This window comes from Prionailurus viverrinus, chromosome B1, assembly GCF_022837055.1.
Source record: "Prionailurus viverrinus isolate Anna chromosome B1, UM_Priviv_1.0, whole genome shotgun sequence".
Taxonomy (NCBI): Eukaryota; Metazoa; Chordata; class Mammalia; order Carnivora; family Felidae; genus Prionailurus; species Prionailurus viverrinus.
The window spans coordinates 43,752,502-43,773,859 of NC_062564.1; the positions used below are offsets into that span (position 1 = coordinate 43,752,502).

The 21,358-nt window shown below is 35.7% G+C and overlaps 1 protein-coding gene across 3 annotated transcripts in view; it reads right to left on the reverse strand.

Annotated features, from left to right (window-relative positions):
• The window catches only part of ADAM9 (ADAM metallopeptidase domain 9), a 145,563-nt gene that overhangs the window by 71,298 nt on the left and 52,907 nt on the right, over positions 1–21,358 (reverse strand). For all 3 annotated transcript variants that reach the window (XR_007151755.1, XM_047857113.1, XM_047857114.1), the window contains exon 12: positions 5,822–5,993. Coding sequence is in view for 2 of the 3 variants with exons in the window: in XM_047857113.1 (XP_047713069.1) it covers positions 5,822–5,993 (172 nt within the window). In the remaining variant the exon portion in view is untranslated. The remainder of the gene's footprint in view (positions 1–5,821; positions 5,994–21,358) is intronic.

The following is a 21,358-nucleotide window of genomic DNA, read 5'->3' on the forward strand; positions in this document are numbered from 1 at the left end:
AGTTGGGAGTAGGTACAGATACGAACAGGTAGCAGCAAGGATTTTTTATGATGATAGAACAGTTCTCTGTGTTAATTGGGGTGGTGTTTACAGAAATCAATAAATGGGATAAAATTGCATAAAACTACACAAATACACACATACACAAATGTGGTTAAAAATGGTGAAAACTGGGGTTGCCTGGTGTCTCAGTCAGTTAAATGTCCAACTCTTGATTTTGGCTCAGATCATGATCTTCACAGTCATGAGCTCGAGCCCCTCCTTAAGGGGCTTAAGATTCTCTCAAGAAATTTAATTTAATTTAATTTAATTTAATTTAATTTAATTTAAAATGGTGAAAACTCAATAAAGTCTTTAATCTAGTTAATGCATCAGTGTCAGTGTCCTAATTTTTATATTGCACAATAGCTACATAAGATGTCACCTCTGAGGGAAACTGGGTGAAAATACATGGAGCTCTTTACACTGTTTTTACAACTTCCTGTCAGTTTATAATTATTTCATAATAAAAATTTAAAAATAAATGAAATATAATTTAAATCTTGTACCATACAAAAGAATTACATAAAGTTGAAATAGATCATAGTTCTAAATGTAAAACCTAAAATTAAAAGGCTTGTAGGAGAAAACTTTTGCAACTTTAGATTAGACAAAGATTCCTTAAATGTAACACCAAAAAAACATAACCCATAAAAAACACAGCTAGGGTGATTAAAGATAAGCTACAGGGGCGCCTGGGTGGCGCAGTCGGTTAAGCGTCCGACTTCAGCCAGGTCACGATCTCACGGTCCGGGAGTTCGAGCCCCGCGTCAGGCTCTGGGCTGATGGCTCGGAGCCTGGAGCCTGTTTCCGATTCTGTGTCTCCCTCTCTCTCTGCCCCTCCCCCGTTCATGCTCTGTCTCTCTCTGTCCCCAAAATAAATAAACATTGAAAAAAAAAAGATAAGCTACAGACTGGGAGAAAATATCTGCAAATCATATATCTGATAAAAGACTTGTATCCAGAATATATGAAGTACTCTCAAACCTCAAAAATAAGAAAACTACCCAATTTTCAAAACGGGGAAGAAAGTTGAACAGACAAATCATCAAAAAAGATATACAGATAGCAAATAAGCACATGAAGACATGTTCAACATTACTAGTCACTAAAGAAATGCAAATTAAAACCTCAGTGATGGACTACTTCACCCTTAATAGAATGTCTACAACTGAACAGATTGACCATATGAAGTGTTGGCCAGGGTGTGAAAGAACGACAACTCTCATGGTGATAGTGTGGATGTAAAATGGTACAAACACTTTGGAAAACAGTTTGAAATTTTCTTGAAAAGTTATACACCTATCATATGACTCAGTCACTCCACTCCTAGGTATTTACCCAAGAGAAGTGAAAACAGAAGTCCATATGAAGACTTGTATGTGAATGTTCACAGCAGCTTTATCTGTTAATAGCCAAAGACTGGAAATAGCCCAAATGTACATGAACAGATGAAAAGATAAACCAACTGTGGCATATCCATACTACTCAATGATAAACAACAATAAGGAATGAGCTACTGACACAGTAGCAATATGGATGAATCTCAAAATAATTATGCTGAGAGAATGGAGCTAGGCAAAAAGGAGTCATTCTATGAAATTCTAGGAAATGCACCCTGATGTATAATGACAGAAAGGAGAAAGGTGATTGCCTGAGGATAGGGGAACAGAAGGGGTGGGAAGAAAGGATTACCAAGGGTCACAAAGAACTTTTTGGGATAATTACATGTTTAATATCTTGATCATGGTGATAGTTTCATACATGTATACATGTGTCAAAACTTACCAACCTGTATGTTTTAAACATGTGCAGTCTATTGTTGACCAAGTGTTCACAATTGCATGTTTCTTACTCTTTTCTCTATCTTGACCAAACTTAACTAAGGCTTCTCTCTTTCCTATAGGCCTCTGAGCTCTGCTTGTCCCTACAGAAAAAGTGGAGCACCCCCACCTTATCAGCTTCTCCTGGAAATCAGCTGACCACAAAGAACACTATCAGACCGGTCATTTCCCCTTGCTTATCTAACTTCCTCTTAAAAGATTCTGTTTATCTCTACTTCCCCCACCTTGACCCTTTAAAAGAAAAGCCTTTTCTTATTTGATTTTGAGATGCTTCCAGATTTTTCAGATCAGGGCACTGTCCTTGTTACAACAGTCTTTATTCTGAATAAAGCCTTTCATTATCTAAGACCAAGTTTGTTTGTTTTTTAACATTGTATTCAATTACACTTCAATAAAGCTGTTAAATTGTTTCAAAAACACTGTGTAAGACAGATGGCTTCATAAAAGATTAAAGAATGAAGAAATAGACTGCAAGGAATTTTGTTTATGATAAAAGTATAATTTTAAATGATTATGTAATAACTGATCACAAGTGGATAAAAGTTAATACCCTAGCTTATTCCACATGCCCCCTTCAATTAAAAAGCTAAAAGAAAAATTTTCAATTAAAAAATACTAAAAGAAATTATGGAGGGGTTATGCTGATAATCTTGAAATAGGAGTACTACAAGCCTAGTCAAAATACAAACTTCAGAAAATCCTAAGGAAAAAAATTGATAAATCTTCCTTCATTTAAATTTCAAATTTCAACCTAATAAAATACACCATATGAAAAGCTAAATATCAAGAGTGAACCTAAGGCAAACCAAGAAACAGACTCTTTACTATAGAGAACAAACTGATGGTTACCAGAGGGGAGGTGGGTGGGGGGTGGATGATAAAGGTGATGGGGATTGTGGAGGACACCTGTGAGGAGCACAGAGTGTTGTATGAAAGTGCTGAATCTCTACATTTTACACCTGAAACTAATATTAACTAACTAAACTAACTAGTTTAAAATTTAAACTAGTTACTTTAATTAAAATTTAAACCAGTTTAATTAAAATTAACTAAACTAATATTAACTAACTGCAATTTAAATAAAAACTTAAAAAATAAATGAACAGAAAAGGAAATCAAAAGAAAAATTGTAAACTAGAAAAGAATTAAGAAAACACAAAATAGAAATGAACTAAAAATTATAACTAAAAAGTACAGACTGGGGGGAAAAAAGAGTAAACCCTAATGTAAACTTTGGGTGATAATGACGTGTCCGTGCAGTCCTCAACTGTAACAACTGTACCTGGGCTGCAGGATAGGGAAGGGCTGTGTGTGTAGTGGTATATGGGGACTCTCAGTACTTTCCATTCCATTTTTCTGTGACCCTAAAACTGACCTAAAAGATAAAGTTGAATAATTTTTTAAAAGCTAAATGGTAAGCTATAGAGGAGAAATATTAAAACATATACCAAACAAAAGACTTTGCCCACAATACATGAGTTCCTAAAAATCAATTTCAAAGAATGACTAACCCAACAGAAAAATTGACAAGGGATGTAAAATGGTAATTCTTAGGGAGAAAAAAAATATGTATATAGTCTCCAAACATATGAAAAGGTTAAAAACTGAAACAATATCTTCTTACTTTTCACCTATCAAAATTAAGAAAAAATTTATTATTCTTTGCTGGCAAGACTATACACGGCACTGAATGCCATGATACACCATTGGTATAAGTGCAAATTGACAGAGCCTTTTTGTAGGAAATTTCATAACCACTAATAAAATTTTAAAGCACATAACTCTTCAATTCAGTAATTCTACCTTTATGTAATTATCTTAGAGAAATACTTGTATATATGCACATGGGATGTGTATAAGGATGTACTGTTTGTAACAGGAAAATATTAATTACAATAAGTAAATGTCCATTAATGGTCCATTATGGTTCAAGAAATCATAGAACATTCTTTATAGGAATACTAATTACAGTAGATTAAAGGGTAGATTAAAGGATTATGCCTACATGAGGTAATGACATGGAAAAATCTCTAAGATACAGTAATGGGGAAAAAATCTGCATACAACATATTGTCTGATTTCATTTCTGAAGAAAAATAAAATCCTAAAATAGGCCAAACTATTTACAAATATACATTATATGTATACTTGTATAAATGTATAAAGTCTGAAAAGAAATACACTGAACTTTGAAGAATGATTACCAATGCAGAAGGAAGTTTAAAAATTTATGGGGAAGGGGAGTCTGGGTGGCTCAGTCAGTTATCTTGATTTCAGCTCAGGTCATGATCTCATGCTTTGTGGGTTTGAGCCCCTCATCAGGCTCTGCACTGATGGGCACGGAGCCTACTTGGGATTCTGTCTCCGTCTCTGCCCCTCATTTGCTGGCTCTCTCTGTCTCTCTCTGTCTCTCTCTCTCAAAAATAAATAAATAAACTTTTTTTTTTTAATTATGGAGGAAATAAAGATCTGAAAGGAGAATTTTGCTTGAACTTAATATTTGCAACTATTGTACCACGAAAAAAATCTGTTGATATTTGAGAGGGAGGTGGTGTTCCTTTTTAAAGAGTAATTCTGGGGGCACCTGGGTGGCTCAGTCGGTTGAGCGTCCGACTTCAGCTCAGGTCACAATCTCGCGGTCCGTGAGTTTGAGCCCCGCGTCAGGCTCTGGGCTGATGGCTCAGAGCCTGGAGCCTGCTTCCGACTCTGTGTCTCCCTCTCTCTCTGCCCCTCCTCCGTTCATGCTCTGTCTCTCTTTGTCTCAGGGATAAATAAATGTTAAAAAAAAAAAAAAATTTTTTTTTTTTTAAAAAGAGTAATTCTGTAGTGTGAAAGCTTAAGAAGCAAATATAGACCATTTCAATAAGTTTGGTAGTGAAGTGGACAGTTGGGAGAAAGCAAAAGATCTATAACACTTTAAGAACAAAGATCTGAGAATGGCTGGAAAGGGGAAGAGCTTGGTCAGCCCAACAGTATAACGTTAATTTAGAAATTAAACATAATCTTTTTGGCCTTATTTTCCTCATTTGAAATGAGAGTATGAAAAATACCAATCTCTTAGGGTTATTGTGAGGATTTTACCATGTAAAACACTTAGTAGAAGTCCCTGACATTCAGCAATAGTGCAATGAAGGCCTGTCCCAAGATCTTCATAAAATACGCGGTGTCTTTCCAGAGCATGAAGTCATCTGGCAAAAGCCAGATATGGTCAGATATAAAAGAAGAAGAAGAAGTGGAAAGGATGAAAAATATTCACCATATTACACACCTAGTTACCAGCTTGCACACCATTAACAAATTTCTTCAGAATTTAATGCAAGGCCTAGGAGGAAACGACTTACACAGGCCACTTTGAGAGGAGAATGGCTAAGATACAGAACAATCAATGATAAAGACAGGCATGGGCTTATGGCACCAAGTGTGGATAACAGGTCTGATAGAGCTAGAGACCGGTAGGCACAACACCGAAGGTTAATAAAGGGGAATGCTAATTTAAATAGCAAGGATTTTGTTACTGAAGGACTATGGAATATGGATTGGCTTCAATTTAGTATTAAAATGAATCCAACTGAATAAACATTTCTGCAATGGCAGTGCCAGAATACTGAAAGCTGACAAATCAAGAGCCAAGTGAAAAAGTGATTAGCTCTTCAAAGTAAATAAATGACCTAATAACCATAACAGATATGGTAGAAGAGAGCAAAAAATACAAGAATAAACACGGTGCTTTACTTGACATCAAAACAGATGATACCATTAGTTATGCTCTGGGAAGGAAGAGATGGCCAATCCCAGGAATATATCCCCACAAGCAAAATGAATCTTCACTGGCCACTAAATTTCACTAACTCCTATGTCCATTGCCCAAAGCAAGCTGTCCCATCTTTTTCCAAATCCTAAGGTAATTTCACAAAGCAAAAATCGAAAATTAAACTGACCTTTGGAGTACCACAGTCACACTCTTCCCCGGGATCCACCAATTTATTACCACAGAAGGGAGCACTATAGGCTTCATCAGGCTTTGGAATATTAAGAAGGCAGTTTCCTCCTTTATTTAAAGTTAACTTCTCAAAGTCCTCTGCACTGCAACTGCTAAAGTTTCTGGAACCTCTACAATAAACATTAAGAAAAAGATCTTATGTCATGGTGATTATTCATTTTGAAATTTTAAATCATGTCCTCAACCAACAAGAAGAGAATATTTTAAATGGCAGAAAATGAGCTACCAAAAATAGAAATGAGAATTTATATATCTATTTCTAATAACTATAGTACATTATTTCAGTTACTACAAATAATTCACTCTTTTGGTGATAATATATTAGACCTCCATGAAAATACTTTCCAAACATATCATTTACATTAATATATAAAATCATAAGAGACCTGAAAAATTATCTAGTCCTATCTAAAATTCAGTTTTATTTACCTTCCATAGTAAAAGTTCCTCAAATATTTGAAACTAGCTATATATTTCCCCAATCTTTTTTCACTCTACAGGATAGCATCATTTTGTTCTCCTCACTCTAACTTATAGGGAGCGATGCGAAAATAATGGGAATGGGCATTCGAGTGAGGGTGCATGATAGCCATCGAGCAGCAGAATAGTGCAGAATTTCTGCTACAGTTTGAGATTTAAATACCTTATGATAACTCCTGAGAACCCTGGTTAATACTCTGAAGGCTACATGGGCTTCTACAAAAGGTCCACCTTGAGCTACCCATGTGATATTTATACAATTGTATGCAATTTTCATGGATTCTATAAATTGTTGGGTTTTTTAGTTACTGGTTTACTCAACAACTCTAAAGTATATTCAGATACTCCTACTGCCTATTTTCATTCTTGAAGATTATGGAGAAACACACCCATACATACACCAAGGATCTTTGAGAAATCCAAGTCCCATTAAAATTTTATCAGGGGCATTTGGTGCCCTGAAAGAATCTCTTTCATGAGTTTGAGCAGTCGTGCCAAAAGTAGCAGTAGAAATGAAAACTGTGTTGCATTATAGTTATTGAGGAGGAAACCCTGTCTGTGCTGGCTCTTTTGTACATCCAAGGAATCTAAGACACAGATCCTTTCTGTGAGACTTTGTGTTTTAGATATACATGTTATACTCTTTTTTGCTAACTGGCCCAGTTTCCAGAGAAGTAAATAGTCCTGGCTCTTGGCTCTTGAGAATAGAAAGCAGTCTGCCTAGACATTTCGGTACCATTAACTACTATTTGACAAAAAAAGTCTTTGAATGTGGGGTTAACAAACTGACCAGCAGACAAAGAAAGGAGAAAGAACATAAATGGTCAACTGTCTATAACAAAAAAATTAGCAAAGGCAATATTTTGACTCACATAAAAAGAAAACATCAGCCACAAGGCTATTGACAATAACAAAAAAGCTTGTTTTCTGTATTGTTTTTCTCACTACTCTCTGATTAAGGATATTATGAGGAGGAGTCCTTTTGTATAATATCGCTCATTTAACAAGTATTTGCTGAACCTTATTATGTACAAGGCACTCTTCTCGTGTGCAAGGGATGAAACAGAACAACGCAGACAAAAATCCTCACCTTTATAAAGGTGACTTCTAGTGAGTGAGACAAACCATACACATAATAAGTAAACTGGATAGTATACACAAAGTGAGAAGTGCCATGGGGGAGAAAAAGTGAGAAGATGAAGGGAGTGACCCAGGCCCCAGGGTGGAGGGAAGGGGCTGGGGGGGGGGGGGGGGGGGGGGAACAGTCGTTTTTAAAAGAAAGGACAGGCATTTCAAACACCGTGAGAACCAAATCAAAACTGGTTATCTGGGAAAAGAACCTCACACCAGGAGGGAATAACAAACGCAAAAGCCCTGGCGGCAGGAAGCAGTAAGGAAGCCCGTGGGGCTGGAATGGAGTGAGTCCATGAGGGCATGAGTAATGAGAGAAGCAATCAGCACAGGTGAGAATAAGCCACTGTAAGACTCTTACCTTTTACTATGAGTGAAATGAGGAATTTAGGGGGATGATACAATGGAAAGTAGTGAGCAGGAGTAAAACGACTTGACTTGTGTCTTAATAGGATCACCATGGCTGCTATGTTAAGCAGGAAGAACAAACAAGAGGCTCTTGCAGAAAATCACCCAACAGATGATGATGAGCCAGCATGACAGCAATGGAAGCAGTAAGAAGCGTTTGCATTATTTACATGTTTTAAAGGAACAAACAGCCCGCAAGATGAGGAATGTGAATACAAAGAGAGAAGTCAAGGATGACTCCAACTTTGTGTCCTCATCTATGAAAAGGAAGGAGTCGCCCTTAAATGATACAAAGAAGAGCAGGTTTGGGGAAGGACAATAGGAGTTTGGGTGTAACAGTCATCAGGTGAAAATTTCAAGAGTAGCAGTATCTAGTAATTATCTGATAAACAAAGAAAACTTCCATTTACTTATTTTTGTTTCCATAGGAGACTTCAATTTAAACAGATTTGTAGGGGCGCCTGGGTGGCTCAGTTGGTTAAGCATCTGCCTTTGGCTCAAGTCGTGAGCTCACGGTTCATGAGTTTGAGCCCCACATCAGGCTCTCCGTTGTGTGCACAGAGCTGGCATCAGATCCTCTGTCCCTCTCTCTCTCTGTGCCCCTCCCTCACCTGTGCACTCCCTCTGTCTCTCTCTCTCTCAAAAATAAATAAAAACTTAAAAAAAAAAACAGATTTGTGACCGCTTTTTATTTCCTATTGTTGATCTTTATATGGTAAGTACCTCACCGGCCACATAGTATACATACAACGTTTTCTGGAAGAATACATTAATCAGCCAATAGCCACAAAAATTTTGCAGACACGTGTATATTTCTACACTTGAGTCCCTAATTCTAATCTACATAAAGCCTACCACTTTGAAACAGGTTATTTTTTAAATATGCCTCCTACTTAGTGGTTTGGACACAGTTTCTCACAAATACAATGCTTAAAATGTTTGATCCTAAAGCAACCTATTAAAAAAAAAATCTTTGGGGCGCCTGGGTGGCGCAGTCGGTTAAGCGTCTGACTTCAGCCAGGTCACGATCTCGCGGTCCCGGAGTTCGAGCCCTGCGTCAGGCTCTGGGCTGATGGCTCAGAGCCTGGAGCCTGTTTCCGATTCTGTGTCTCCCTCTCTCTCTGCCCCTCCCCCGTTCATGCTCTGTCTCTCTCTGTCCCAAAAATAAATAAACGTTGAAAAAAAAAATTTAAAAAAAAAAAATCTTTTTCCCCACAATGAAGCTGACTAGAGTACTGAAAAGGATTAACAAAATCATAAGCATTTCTCATGCATTTTACCTGATGGAGATAGTAACAAACATCCCCATATTGCTTGTCAGTAATGCTCTAGGGGCTATAAGGAAGATATTTTTCTCCTAGTCATCCCTGGATGGCACCTACAGTAATAAGGATGATCTTTCTCCTGATACTTGGCTTGAATAGCAACTAAAGTATTCATATTCTCTACATATCACCTCTGGGTGCGAGGGTATCAATCTCCTCATCTCTTTTTTCACATCTAAGCAAGTTTTCCAAAACTGCATCAAAAGGAGATGGATGTGACTGACAAGGATGGAAATAGTCTACCAGAATATGACACACACACACCCCAAAAAGAAACTATCATTTAGAACATTCTTTCTATGAGTGATCTTGAAGTAATCAGAACACAGTTCCACCATCATCATCCTAATCCTCACAACAAAAGAGCAGAAGTCCTAAAAGAGGGCTCTAAATGATGTCACTTAATTAGATTTTTTAAAAAGAGTACCCTGATTGTGGAGGCTTTCTGAAGTAGGTGGCATTGAGGGGCATAGTTAAGAAAGCCGTTTCTCTAGAAAAGTATCTCTCAGGAGGAGTACTTCATACTTCTAGGAATCTAAGAGCAGTATGTGAGAAAAATCCTACCAGCCCCACCTCAAAATACCTTAATAATAACAAATATCATATTACACAGTTTGTTACCCACTTTTTAAACAGAACTGGCTCCAAATGACTGAATTATCTGGAAAAAAAATTGAATATCTCTATCACTTGCATCTAAAAAAAGGCCTAACTTATAATGAACATTCAGTTCATGTTTATTTTACTACACAGGATATGAAGTAGAAGTTGGGAAATCTATTCTCAAAATAAGACTTGAAGGGTGCCTGGGTGGCACAGTTGGTTGGGCATCCGACTTCGGCTCAGGTTATGATCTCACGGTCTGTGGGTTCAAGCCCCATGTTGGGCTCTGTGCTGACAGAGCCTGCTTCAGATTCTGTGTCTCCCTCTCTCTCTAACCACACCCCCCATTCCCCACTCATGCTCTGTCTCTTTCAAAAGTAAACATTAAAAAAATTTTTTTTTAAAGATTTGATATCATAACCCTTCTTCTCAAGTTATTCTTACCGAAAATTGTTCAAACACATTGATCAACATATTACCAAAATATAACATGAAGACACAAAATACCAAGAACCACACACACACACACACACACAAATTAAAAGAAACTATGAGAAAAAAAAAGATACAACCCAATAAAGTCTCCAGATACTAGAATTATCAAACAATAACCAAAACACCCCACTTATGGCCAAGGAAAAAAATGACAAGCTTGAAAATTTCAGCAGGGAAATGAAATCCACAATAGTAATACAGCAGGTATGAAAAAGAACCAGACAGAAATTTGGCAACTGAAACATAATAAACAAAATTAAGAATTCAATGGATAGATTTCACAACAGGCTAAATACAAATAAAGATACGTTCAGTGAATTGAAAGGTGTCAGAAGGAATTATCCAGAAAGAAACACAAAATGATGAAAACTATATAAGAAAATTTAGGAGACAGGATGTTGTGAGGTCTTATACACAGTGAACAAGAACCACACAAGAAGGAAAGGAAATATGCATGAACACTATGCACAGAGGCAATATGTGAAGAAGCAGTTATGGAAAACATAACGGCTAAGAATTTATCACAATTTATGAAAAATGTCAAACCTCAAACTTTAAAACTCAAAAAAAAAAAAATCCTAAGCAAGACATGAATGCATATGTGGGTGTGTCAATGTGCACGCATGATATTTTTTTCTCTTTCCACAACTTCAATGTTAGTGAACCTTAAAAAAAAGAGAGAGAAAATTATGAAAATAGCCAAAAGTAAGTAGATAAATCTACTTCAATAAAATTACATTTAGTAATAGCTGACATCAACAGCAACATAGAGGCCAAAAGAAAACAGAATAATACCAATATGCTAAGAGAAAATAACTGATAATCTAGAATTCTATATTCAACAAAAATGTTCTCAAGAAAGAAAGAGAAATAAAGACGCCCTCGGCGGGGGGGGGGGGGGGGGGTCACTAAGAAACAAACTAGTAAAAGAAATTTTAAAAGGGTTTTTCAGGGTAACTAAAATATGATACTAAATGGTAGGCAGAGATGCAAGAGAATCAAAGAGTAATGGAAGTGATTACTATGTACGCAAATCCAAACAAACAGTAATGACAATGTTCATTAAACAATGGTAATAATACACGTCTGACACATATCTATATATAAGTCAGGAAGTGGATAAAGTCAAACTGCTCTAAAGTCCTTGCACTGTGTAAGGAAGGATATGATTTAATATTAACCATCATAAATCATGGACATGTGCTGTAATAACTTCTAAAACAAAATAAAAAAGTATATAACTTCCATTCTAATAGAGGGAAAATAATGAATATAAAAACACATTATCAATTCAAAATAAACAAAATAGAAGATTTTTTTAAGAACATAAAAGTGAGGGGCGCCTGGGTGGCTCAGATGGTTGAGCGTCCGACTTCAGCTCAGGTCATGATCTCGCAGTCTGTGAGTTCGAGCCCCGCGTCAGGCTCTGTGCTGACAGCTCAGAGCCTGGAGCCTGCTTTGGATTCTGTGTCTCCCTCTCTCTCTGCCCCTGCCCCGCTAATGCTCTCTCTCTCTCTCTCTCTCTCTCTCTCTGTCAAAAATAAATAGACATCAAAAAAAATTTTTTTTAAAGAACATAAAAGTAAGACAGTAAAACACATAAGATGGCAGATTTAAACCCAAATACTGCATTTCATTAATTCTAAAACACATTCTTCACATATTTAAAATACTCTGAAATTGAAGTTCATCTAACAAAGTATTAATTGACACCATTTTCATTTCTTTTTGTAGAGGGAATTTTTATTTTTTGAAACAGAGAGAGAGAGCATAAACAGGGGGAAAGGGCAGAGGGGCAGAGAGGGAGAGGGAGAGGGAGAGAGAGAGAGAGAGAGAGAGAAAGAGAGAGAAAGAGAGAGAAAGGGAAAGAGAGAGAATCTTAAGCAGGCTCCAATGCACAAAGCATGGAGCCCCACACAGGGCTCAATCCCACAACCTTGGGATTATGACCTGAGCCAAACTCAAGAGTTGGCCACCTAACCAACCAAACCACCCAGATGCCCCTCCATTTTTTCTTTCTTAGTGGTATGTAAATAATGGTGTAGCTTATATCCAATTGCATTTACATTTAAATAAATACAGTACATTACTAATCACATTAAACATAATGCAATGTAATTAAATGATACAATTGAGAGATAAATATTGTCAAGCTGGATTAAAAAGTAAAACCTAAATATATGTTGTTTAGAAGCATATATTTAAAATATAAAGATAAAGTTCAAAGTAAAAGATATACAAAATATATATATACTTCAGACATGAAAAAAAATCTAGGAAAGCTAAATTATTATCAGATAAAACTGACAGTCTAACCAATAAAAAAAGGAAATGAAGGCATACAGATTGAGAAGAAATAAAACTGTCTGTCATAAATGATATGATTTTCTATGTAGAAAATCCAAAAGAATCAACAAAAAAATTTCTGAAACTAATAAGCAATTAAACCAAATTAATTAAAGCAATTAAAGGTTGTGGAACATAATAAAATGAATATACAAGTCAACTGCTTTCTTATATACCAGCAACAAACAACAGAATTTGAAATTAAATGCACAATAACATTTACATTAGCAAAAACAAAAACAAAACAAAACAAACACTTAGGTATAAGTTGAATAAAATCTGTACAAGATCTACGGAGGAAAACTACAAAACTCTGATGGAAAAAAATAAAAAAGACCTACATAAATGGATTGATATCCCATGTTCAAGGACAGGAATACTCAATATTGTAAAGAAGTCCATTCTTCCCAACTTGATCTATAGACACAATGCAACCCCATTAAATCCCAGCCAGTTATTTTGTGGGTATCAACAAATTGATCTAAAGTTTATATGGAAAGACAAAAGACCCACAATAACTAACACAATATTGAAAGAGAACAAAATTTAAAAAGTAACACTATCTGACTTTAAGATTTACCAATACTCTACAGTAAATCAAGACAGCATGGTGTTGGCAAAAGAATGGACAAATGGATCAATGGAAGAGAATCAAGTCCAGACATAAACCCACACAAAGGATCCTTTGACAAAGGATCAAAGACAAGTTGATGGAGAAAAGACAGTCCTTAACCCAATAAAGAGTATCTGCTGCAGAGAAAGAGGAACACTCTTAAACTGTTGGTAGGAATGCAAATGGTGCAGCCACTCTGGAAAACAGGATGGAGGTTCCCCAAAAAGTTAAAAATAGAACTATCCTACAATCCAGCAATTGCACTACTAAGTATTTGCCCAAAGGATACAAAACTACTGATTTGAAAGGACACATGCACTCCAATGTTTATAGCAGCATTATCAACAATAGCCAAATTATGGAAAGAGTACAAATGTCCATTGACTGATGAATGGATAAAGATGTGGTGTGTGTATACACACACACACACACACACACACACACACACGTATAATGAAATATTACTCAGCCATCAAAAGGAATGAACTCTTGCCATTTGCCATGACGTGGATGGAGCTAGAGAGCATTACACTAAGAAAAATAAGTCATCCAGAGAAAGACATATACTGTATGATTTCACTCATATGTGTTAAGAATCAAAACAGATGAATATGGTTGGGGGGGGGAGAGGCAAACCAGAAAACAGTCTCTCAACTATAGAAAACAAACTGAGGGTTACTGGAGGTCAGATAGGTGGTGGGATGGGTTAAGTGGGTGATGGGTATTAAGGAGGGCACTTGTTAGGATGAACCCTGGTGCTGTATGTAAGCAATGAATCACTAAATTCTACTCCTAAAACTAATATTACACTGTATGTTAACTAACCAGAATTTAAATAAAAGCTTTAAAAAGAAAAGAAAGAGTATGTACAAAATCTTTACCAAACATTATATTTAATGGTAAAATGTTTAAAGCTTTCCTTTTGATATCACTGTATGGTGACAGATGGTAATTACACTTGTGTAATGTATAGAATTGTTGAATCACTATGTTATTATATACCTAAAACTAATATAACATTGTATGTTAACTATTTTGTTAAAAAAATAAAAAAAGAATAAGACAAAGATGCACATCACCACCACTTCTATTTGAATATTGTACAGGTAATAAAAGTAAATAAATAAAAGTTATATAAGGATTGGTAAGGTAGAAACAAAACTTCATTATTTCCAGATGATATGATTATATAAGTAAAAATCCAAAAGAATTTACAGGTGTGTAGCACTAATGTAAGAATGCAAAAACAAACAAACAAACAAAAAGAATGCAATGAGATGCTAGATGCAAAGTAAATATACAAAATCAATTCTATTTTTATACAAAAAATTAGAAAATTAACTTTTAAAAGAGACATCACCTACAATAGCATCCAAAAATATAAAGTATAGGAATAAACTAACAAAAGAAGTTTAAATCTCTGTAAAAATATAAGAGGAATTAAAGATCATGGACTTGAAGACTACTTATTGAAAATATGTTTAATTCTTCACCAGACTAAGCTAGAGATTTAATATAATATCAATCAGATGACAAATAAGACTTTTTGGTGGAATTGGACAAGTTAATTCTAAAATTTACATGAGGAAGCACAAATAGCCAAGACACTCTCAAACAAGTAGGTCAAAGTAGGAAAACTTGCTTTAATGAACCAATTATAAAACTGTGAAACTTAGGAAATTGTAGTACTGATGCAAATATAGACTAATTTACAAATAAAACAGAAGAGCCCAGAAACACACACATATTTGTGGACCCTTGATTTATGACAAAGGTGGCACTACAAAGTAGCAATGAAAGGGATATCTCTTTAACACATGGTGCCAATTCAACCAAGTATTCCTACTGGAAAAAAAACTTGACCTCTACCTTATACAATGTACAAACAGTAATGCTAAGTGGATTATAGACCTAAATATGAAGGTTAAAAGAAATAAGAGTCTGGAAGACAATACGCAAGAGTACCTCTGTGACATCAAAGTTAGGGAATAATTTCTTATGTAAGACACAAAAAGCAATAGTCATAAAGGAATATATTGATATACATGACTACATTAAAATTATTAATTTTTCACTAAAAGTAACCAAAAAATTTATGAAGAACTTCTAACAAATCAATAAAGAAACTCAACCCAACAGATTGAAAAACAAAATCCAAACAGCCCATAAACAGGTGATCTAATCTAATCTTATTAGTAATCAGGAAAATGCAAAGTAAAAGGACATTAATATACCACTATACACCCAACTCATTAAAGTTTAAAGTAGATAATACCAATTGTTGGTGAGGTATGTCGTTAGCACTCACTGTAGCCCACAACACATCTCCTCCAGCCACCTCTGATTTCAGCAGTTATGGTGGACAACTCTCCACAACCCCTACCTCTAAGCTTTCTTTGAGTTGTAACTCAAATGTATACAGGAATTAAAATCCTAGAGGGGCAACCTTCAAACCAAAAGAAGATGGAAGCAACAAAAATGAAAATGTACCGCAGTTACCTGTATCAGGATGGACAAACATCACAAACACAATGTCAACTAAAAAAAGCCACACCAACAGGAAGCACACTTGTATAATTCTATTTATTTACTCTATTTAATCTATTCTATGATTAGAGCTTAAAACAGGCAAAAACTAATGTGTTTAGGAATACATACTTAGGTGGCAAACTGTAAAGAAAAGCAAAGAAATGATTGCCATAAAAATCAGGATAATGGTTAACTTTAGGGAAGAAGGTATGTCGGGGGGAAACTGCAAAAGGAACTTCTGAGGATGCTGCTAGAGACTTGATGTGGGTTGTTATACAAATGTTCACTTTATAAAAATGTGTTCATCTGTACATTTGTTTAGCTAGATTTTCTGTACGTGCTTTATTTTTCATAATAAAACTGGGTTTTTTTTAAGTTTCTTTACTTTGAGGGGGAGAGGCAGAGAGAATGAAAGTGTTCTTTAAAGTTTTTTTTCAATGTTTATTTTTTTTTGAGAGAAGAGACAGAAAGAGGGTGACAGAGCACGAGTGTGCGAAGGGCAGAGAAAGAGGAACACACAGAATCCGAAGCAGGCTCCAGGCTCCAAGCTGTCAGCAGAGTCCAATGCAGGGCTCGAACTCACCAACCATGAGATCGTGACCTGAGCCAAAGTCGGACACCCAACTGACTGAGCTACCCAGCCGCACCTAAGTGTTCTCTAAAAAAGTACATCATTGAGTTCTATCAGAACAAGAAGGCCCAGCAGGAGTTATCCTTGGTGCTTCTCTTTCTAAAGTCAGGCTCAGTGGAGTCTAGTAAACTAGAAGGGTTTACTACTAGTAAACTACTGAATCAGGACTGAGAAACCGTTTAAAAAAAAAGATGAATTTGCTCAACCTGATGGGGGTTGTTAAAGATCAAAAAGCTGACACCAGAATATAGCTTTTATAGGAAGCAATCATCTAAAACAAAACAAAACACCCAGAATCCAAGATAAAGACCAGAGTAACAGGTAAACTTGGAAAGCAGGGCAGGCTTTCTTTAAAAATCAAAACAAAAATTAACAAGAAGATACAACAGAAAACACCACCATTAATAAATCTAGATTTATCGCCAACTGTGGAAGCAAGTAAGTCCATTTCAATTAGGAATAGGAATAGGCTAGAGTCACCTATCTAATGAGTAGTGCCCACCAGATCTTACAAAGTTAATCCAACACCATCTCCATTATATGTCCATTCTGCCCTCTTCCCAGAGTATTTCTCTGTTCAAAGTGGAAGTGAATACAATGTCATCTGGGATAGTTTACATTTTCCTTAGAAGAAGCAGGTTCCCCTTTATTCAGTAGTGAAGGTCTCACTTATTGTTCTTTTTGGGGAGTTGCAAAAACTTTTATTCTCCAAGATTTTATATTCCTAGATCTAGAAAGCAATGTTCCCTCATTAGAAGTCCTTTTGGACCAAGCCATTACAAGTGTTGCTCAGACCACAAACTCAAAGGGTCTATGTTTGCTACAGACTCAACTTTATCCTAATATTCCTAAAGTGTTTCTACACTAACCCTGTAAGCAATGATATCCAAAAATGACATTCCTTGCACAATCCTGCACCCAGTCCCAAACTGTCTCTTTAATATTTTGCTTTGCCTTAAGACCATGCTTAAGCCAGCTCCCATTTCAACCCTGTAAGCATAATATGTATCTGTTTCATATACAAAAGGTCAATAGTGAAAACAGAAGCTCAAGAGGTGAACATCTATTAGCAGTGGAATATTTATATTTACCCATACTTATGTCTACAAGCTATAGCTCTGTCATAGAAGGTAAGTAAATTACAAACAAGACTTTTTCTCTTTTTACCCTGGGTAATTTTAACTTACTACACTAACAAATAAAATTACTTCTACAAGATCAATAGACTGTGTATAAATTCACATAATGACTCACTACACAATCATGCAACCTCCCAAAAGGCAAGGGCAACAACTGACAACTACTCCATATGTCCTAAAGTCTCTATTAGAATGCTAAACAAGTGTGAAACTATTAGGGCACCAGTAATAATGGGAAAACAAAGTCAGCACAATCCACTCAGATCTATACAAAATATGATCATTCAGTGAAAAGTTTTTAAAATAAATAAATCCACAATAAAATCAACATATAATATTTCAAGCATATATTATCAGTTCTCGAGAGTAAAGTCCAGGGAATACCGGCAAATAGCAACCTCTTAAATGGTCAATGCTTTTAATATTAATATTTATAATAGGCTGGTACCTATACTTTTTCTAGAATACTTCTATTAAATAATATTGCTTTATTTCCTAACTAAAAAATTATTTATCAGCTCAGAGCAAAATCATTCAAAAGACAAAGAAAACCATCAGAAAAAATATAAAAATGACCTGAAAGACTACTGCCAATAATCAGAGCCAGCTAAACATTTTGGCATACATCCAGTCTTTTTTCACATGTTCATATATTTTTAAAACAGGAATAATTCACACCATGATATTTCACATATTTTTTTTCCACTTGGATAAATATATATTTTAACAAACGTATTATTGACCAGAGTGATTTACAAACCATCTTCTGCAGTACCCTAGAGTTTCTAAGAAGATGCCCTCAGGAGCCAGGGCTAACAAATACATTAGGCACAGTATGGCACAAAAACTCATGATAATTTCAATGGCCCACAAAAATGTTTTAAGTGAAATTTATTTTAAAATCAGAAGAAAAAAGGGAAATCACAATAATGAATATTTAATAATGAATCTAGGGCACCTGGGTAGCTTAGTTGGTTAAGCATCCAACTCTTCTTGATTTCAGCTCAGGTCATGATCTCAGGGTCGTGAGATTGAGCCCCATGTGGTGCTCTGCATTGGGCCTGGAGCCTGCTTGAGAGTTTCTCTCTCCCTCTCCCTCTGCTCCTCCCCTGTCCACACTCTCTCAAAAAAAAAAAAAAGTAAGGTAAAAATTAAAAATTTAAAAATTTAGAAACAAAAGAGAAGAAGAAAGGAAGAGAAGAAAGGGAAGGGAAGGGAAGGGAAGGGAAGGGAAGGGAAGGGAAGGGAGGGGAGGGGAGGGGAGGGGAGGGGAGGGGAGGGGAGGGGAGGGGAGGGAAGGGAAGGGAAGGGAAGGGAAGGGAAGGGAAGGGAAGGGAAGGGAAGGGAAGCGAAAGAAAAGAAAAGAAAAGAAAAGAAAAGAAAAGAAAAGAAAAGAAAAGAAAAGAAAAAGAAAGAAAAGACGGAATCTAGACTGGGTTATACCTGTCTTTATACCAATACAGTCTTATATTTAATTTTTAATCATTTTTAATGGAGGAAGGGACTCACAAAAGCAAAAGAGCCTAGGGCCCATGAAAATAATAAGGCAGCCTAGGGAATAGAGACAGCCACTAAGCAGTTAGAGAGGAGAGGGTGCTTCTCCTCCTCCCACTTCAACCAGAAAAAGTCATCTTCTATATTTTATACAATGGTCTTCTAGGTAAGAGTATAGTAGGGTGAAAACAAAGGAGGTGGCTTTCCCAGCTTAAAAAGAAAGTTTAAAATCCACTGTTTAAAAATATGACTTCTAGGGGCGCCTGGGTGGCTCAGTGGGTTAAGCGTCCAACTCTTGATTTCGGCTCAGGTCATGATCTCACGGTTCATGTGTTTGAGCCCCACATGGGGCTCTGCAATGACAGTGCAGAGCCTGCTTGTGATTTCTCCCTCTCTCTCTGCCCCTCCCCCACTCCTGCTCACTCTATCTCACAATAATAAATAAACATTATATATATATATGTGTGTGTGTATTTATATATACATACACGTGTGTGTGTGTGTGTGTGTGTGTGTGAGTCTGTGTGACTTCTACTACTATACAGTGTTATATTAAATAGGGATTTCATGGTGAATTTAAACAATCTGGTGTTTTTTTGGATATGTGTAAGTTGTGTCCATGTTTTTATTGTTGAACAATGCATATGCATACTATTTGCCCACTGTCTGGTTATTCCCTTAGAACAATTCCAAAAATAAAGCTGCTGGCTAAGAAGTGTTTGGACACAAAAAAGGGTTTTGGACACAAATAACCAACCTGCTCCACAGAAAACCCGTACCAATTCTCATACCAAAAGTATATGAAGGTGCACTGATGACTTACATACCCTTCAAAAATAGGTATTAGTGCTAGATCTTTCCTGGTTTCACAGGTTAATGTTAAACATATTATTTCATTGTTTTGATTTGCATTTCCTTGTTTCACAAATTTACTGGTCGTTTTATATTTATTTCTTTTATTATGAGCTACCTGATCATATCCTTTGTTCATCCATAAATTTGTGATATTTTTATTAAAAAAAAATTCTCACAAATGTTTCAAATAGTATTTTTGCTATTTGCCCTTTCACTGTTTGAATTGTTTTTGACATACACAACTCTTCAGAGCCATAGATTTTGTCCTTTATAGTTTTTTGGGGGGAATGGGGAACAGAGAGCAGAAAAGTTTATGTTTAGAAAAACCCTTCTCCAAGATTACTATTTATTAAATGTTTTCTTATATTTCATTATACATTTGGAATTTATTTTAATGTATGATATATAGTAATTTCTTCCAAATTCTTAACACATTACCTCAGCCCCATTTACTGAATAACCCCATCTTTTAAAAAATGCCACTTTTGGGGTGCCTGGGTGGCTCAGTCAGTTTCGGTCACGTTCATGAGTTCAAGCCCCACATCGGGCTCTCTGCTGTCACACGGAGCCCGCTTTGAATCCTCTGTACTCCTCTCTCTGCCTCTCCCCTGCTCACATGTTCTATTTCTCTCTCTCTCGCTCTCTCTTAAATATAACTAAACATTAAAGAAATGGATAGGCTTGCATAAAATACAAGATTTAAAAAACAAATACAATAGTATTTCTGAGCTTTCTACTATGAGACTGTTGATACGTCTATCATGCTTAATATTGTACAATTCCCAAATATCATAATAGCTCATATCAAAAGCGTTCTTTAAGGATCTTCTTTTTCAGTATTTTCTTCACACTATTACAAAATTATTCTTCCAAGTTGACTTTAAATTTATTTTTGTCAATTTCTAGAATGAAAGAACTATATACATATCTGGAACTTGATTAGAATTACATTACATTTATGAATTAATTTCATAAAGACAGATACATTTCCAAAATTTAGTCTTCTCATAAACGAACACTGACTTTACTCAAATTATGTATTTGGACTTTAAGTAAACTTCTGTGTGTTCTTTAAAGAAGTACTGCATATTTCTTATTAAGTTGATCCCAAGATATTCAGAATTTTTGGCAAATAAAGTTTTTTCTAATGTTTTTCAAAATAGTTATAACTGGTTTATTAGAAATCTACTTATGACTATGTTTCTAATATTTGATTTCCTTACTTTTCAAAACTAGACAATCATATAACATCATTAACTACCCCTTCTTTTCATATATTTATTCCTAAATCTTTTCCTTATTCATTGTACCAGCTAGAAAATCCAAACCAAAATAAAGTAATAGTACTGATAGTATCATGTATACTCAATATTTTATGGTTTCCCCTCTAATATTATCCCCATCCTTCTCCACTGTTCTATGCTTA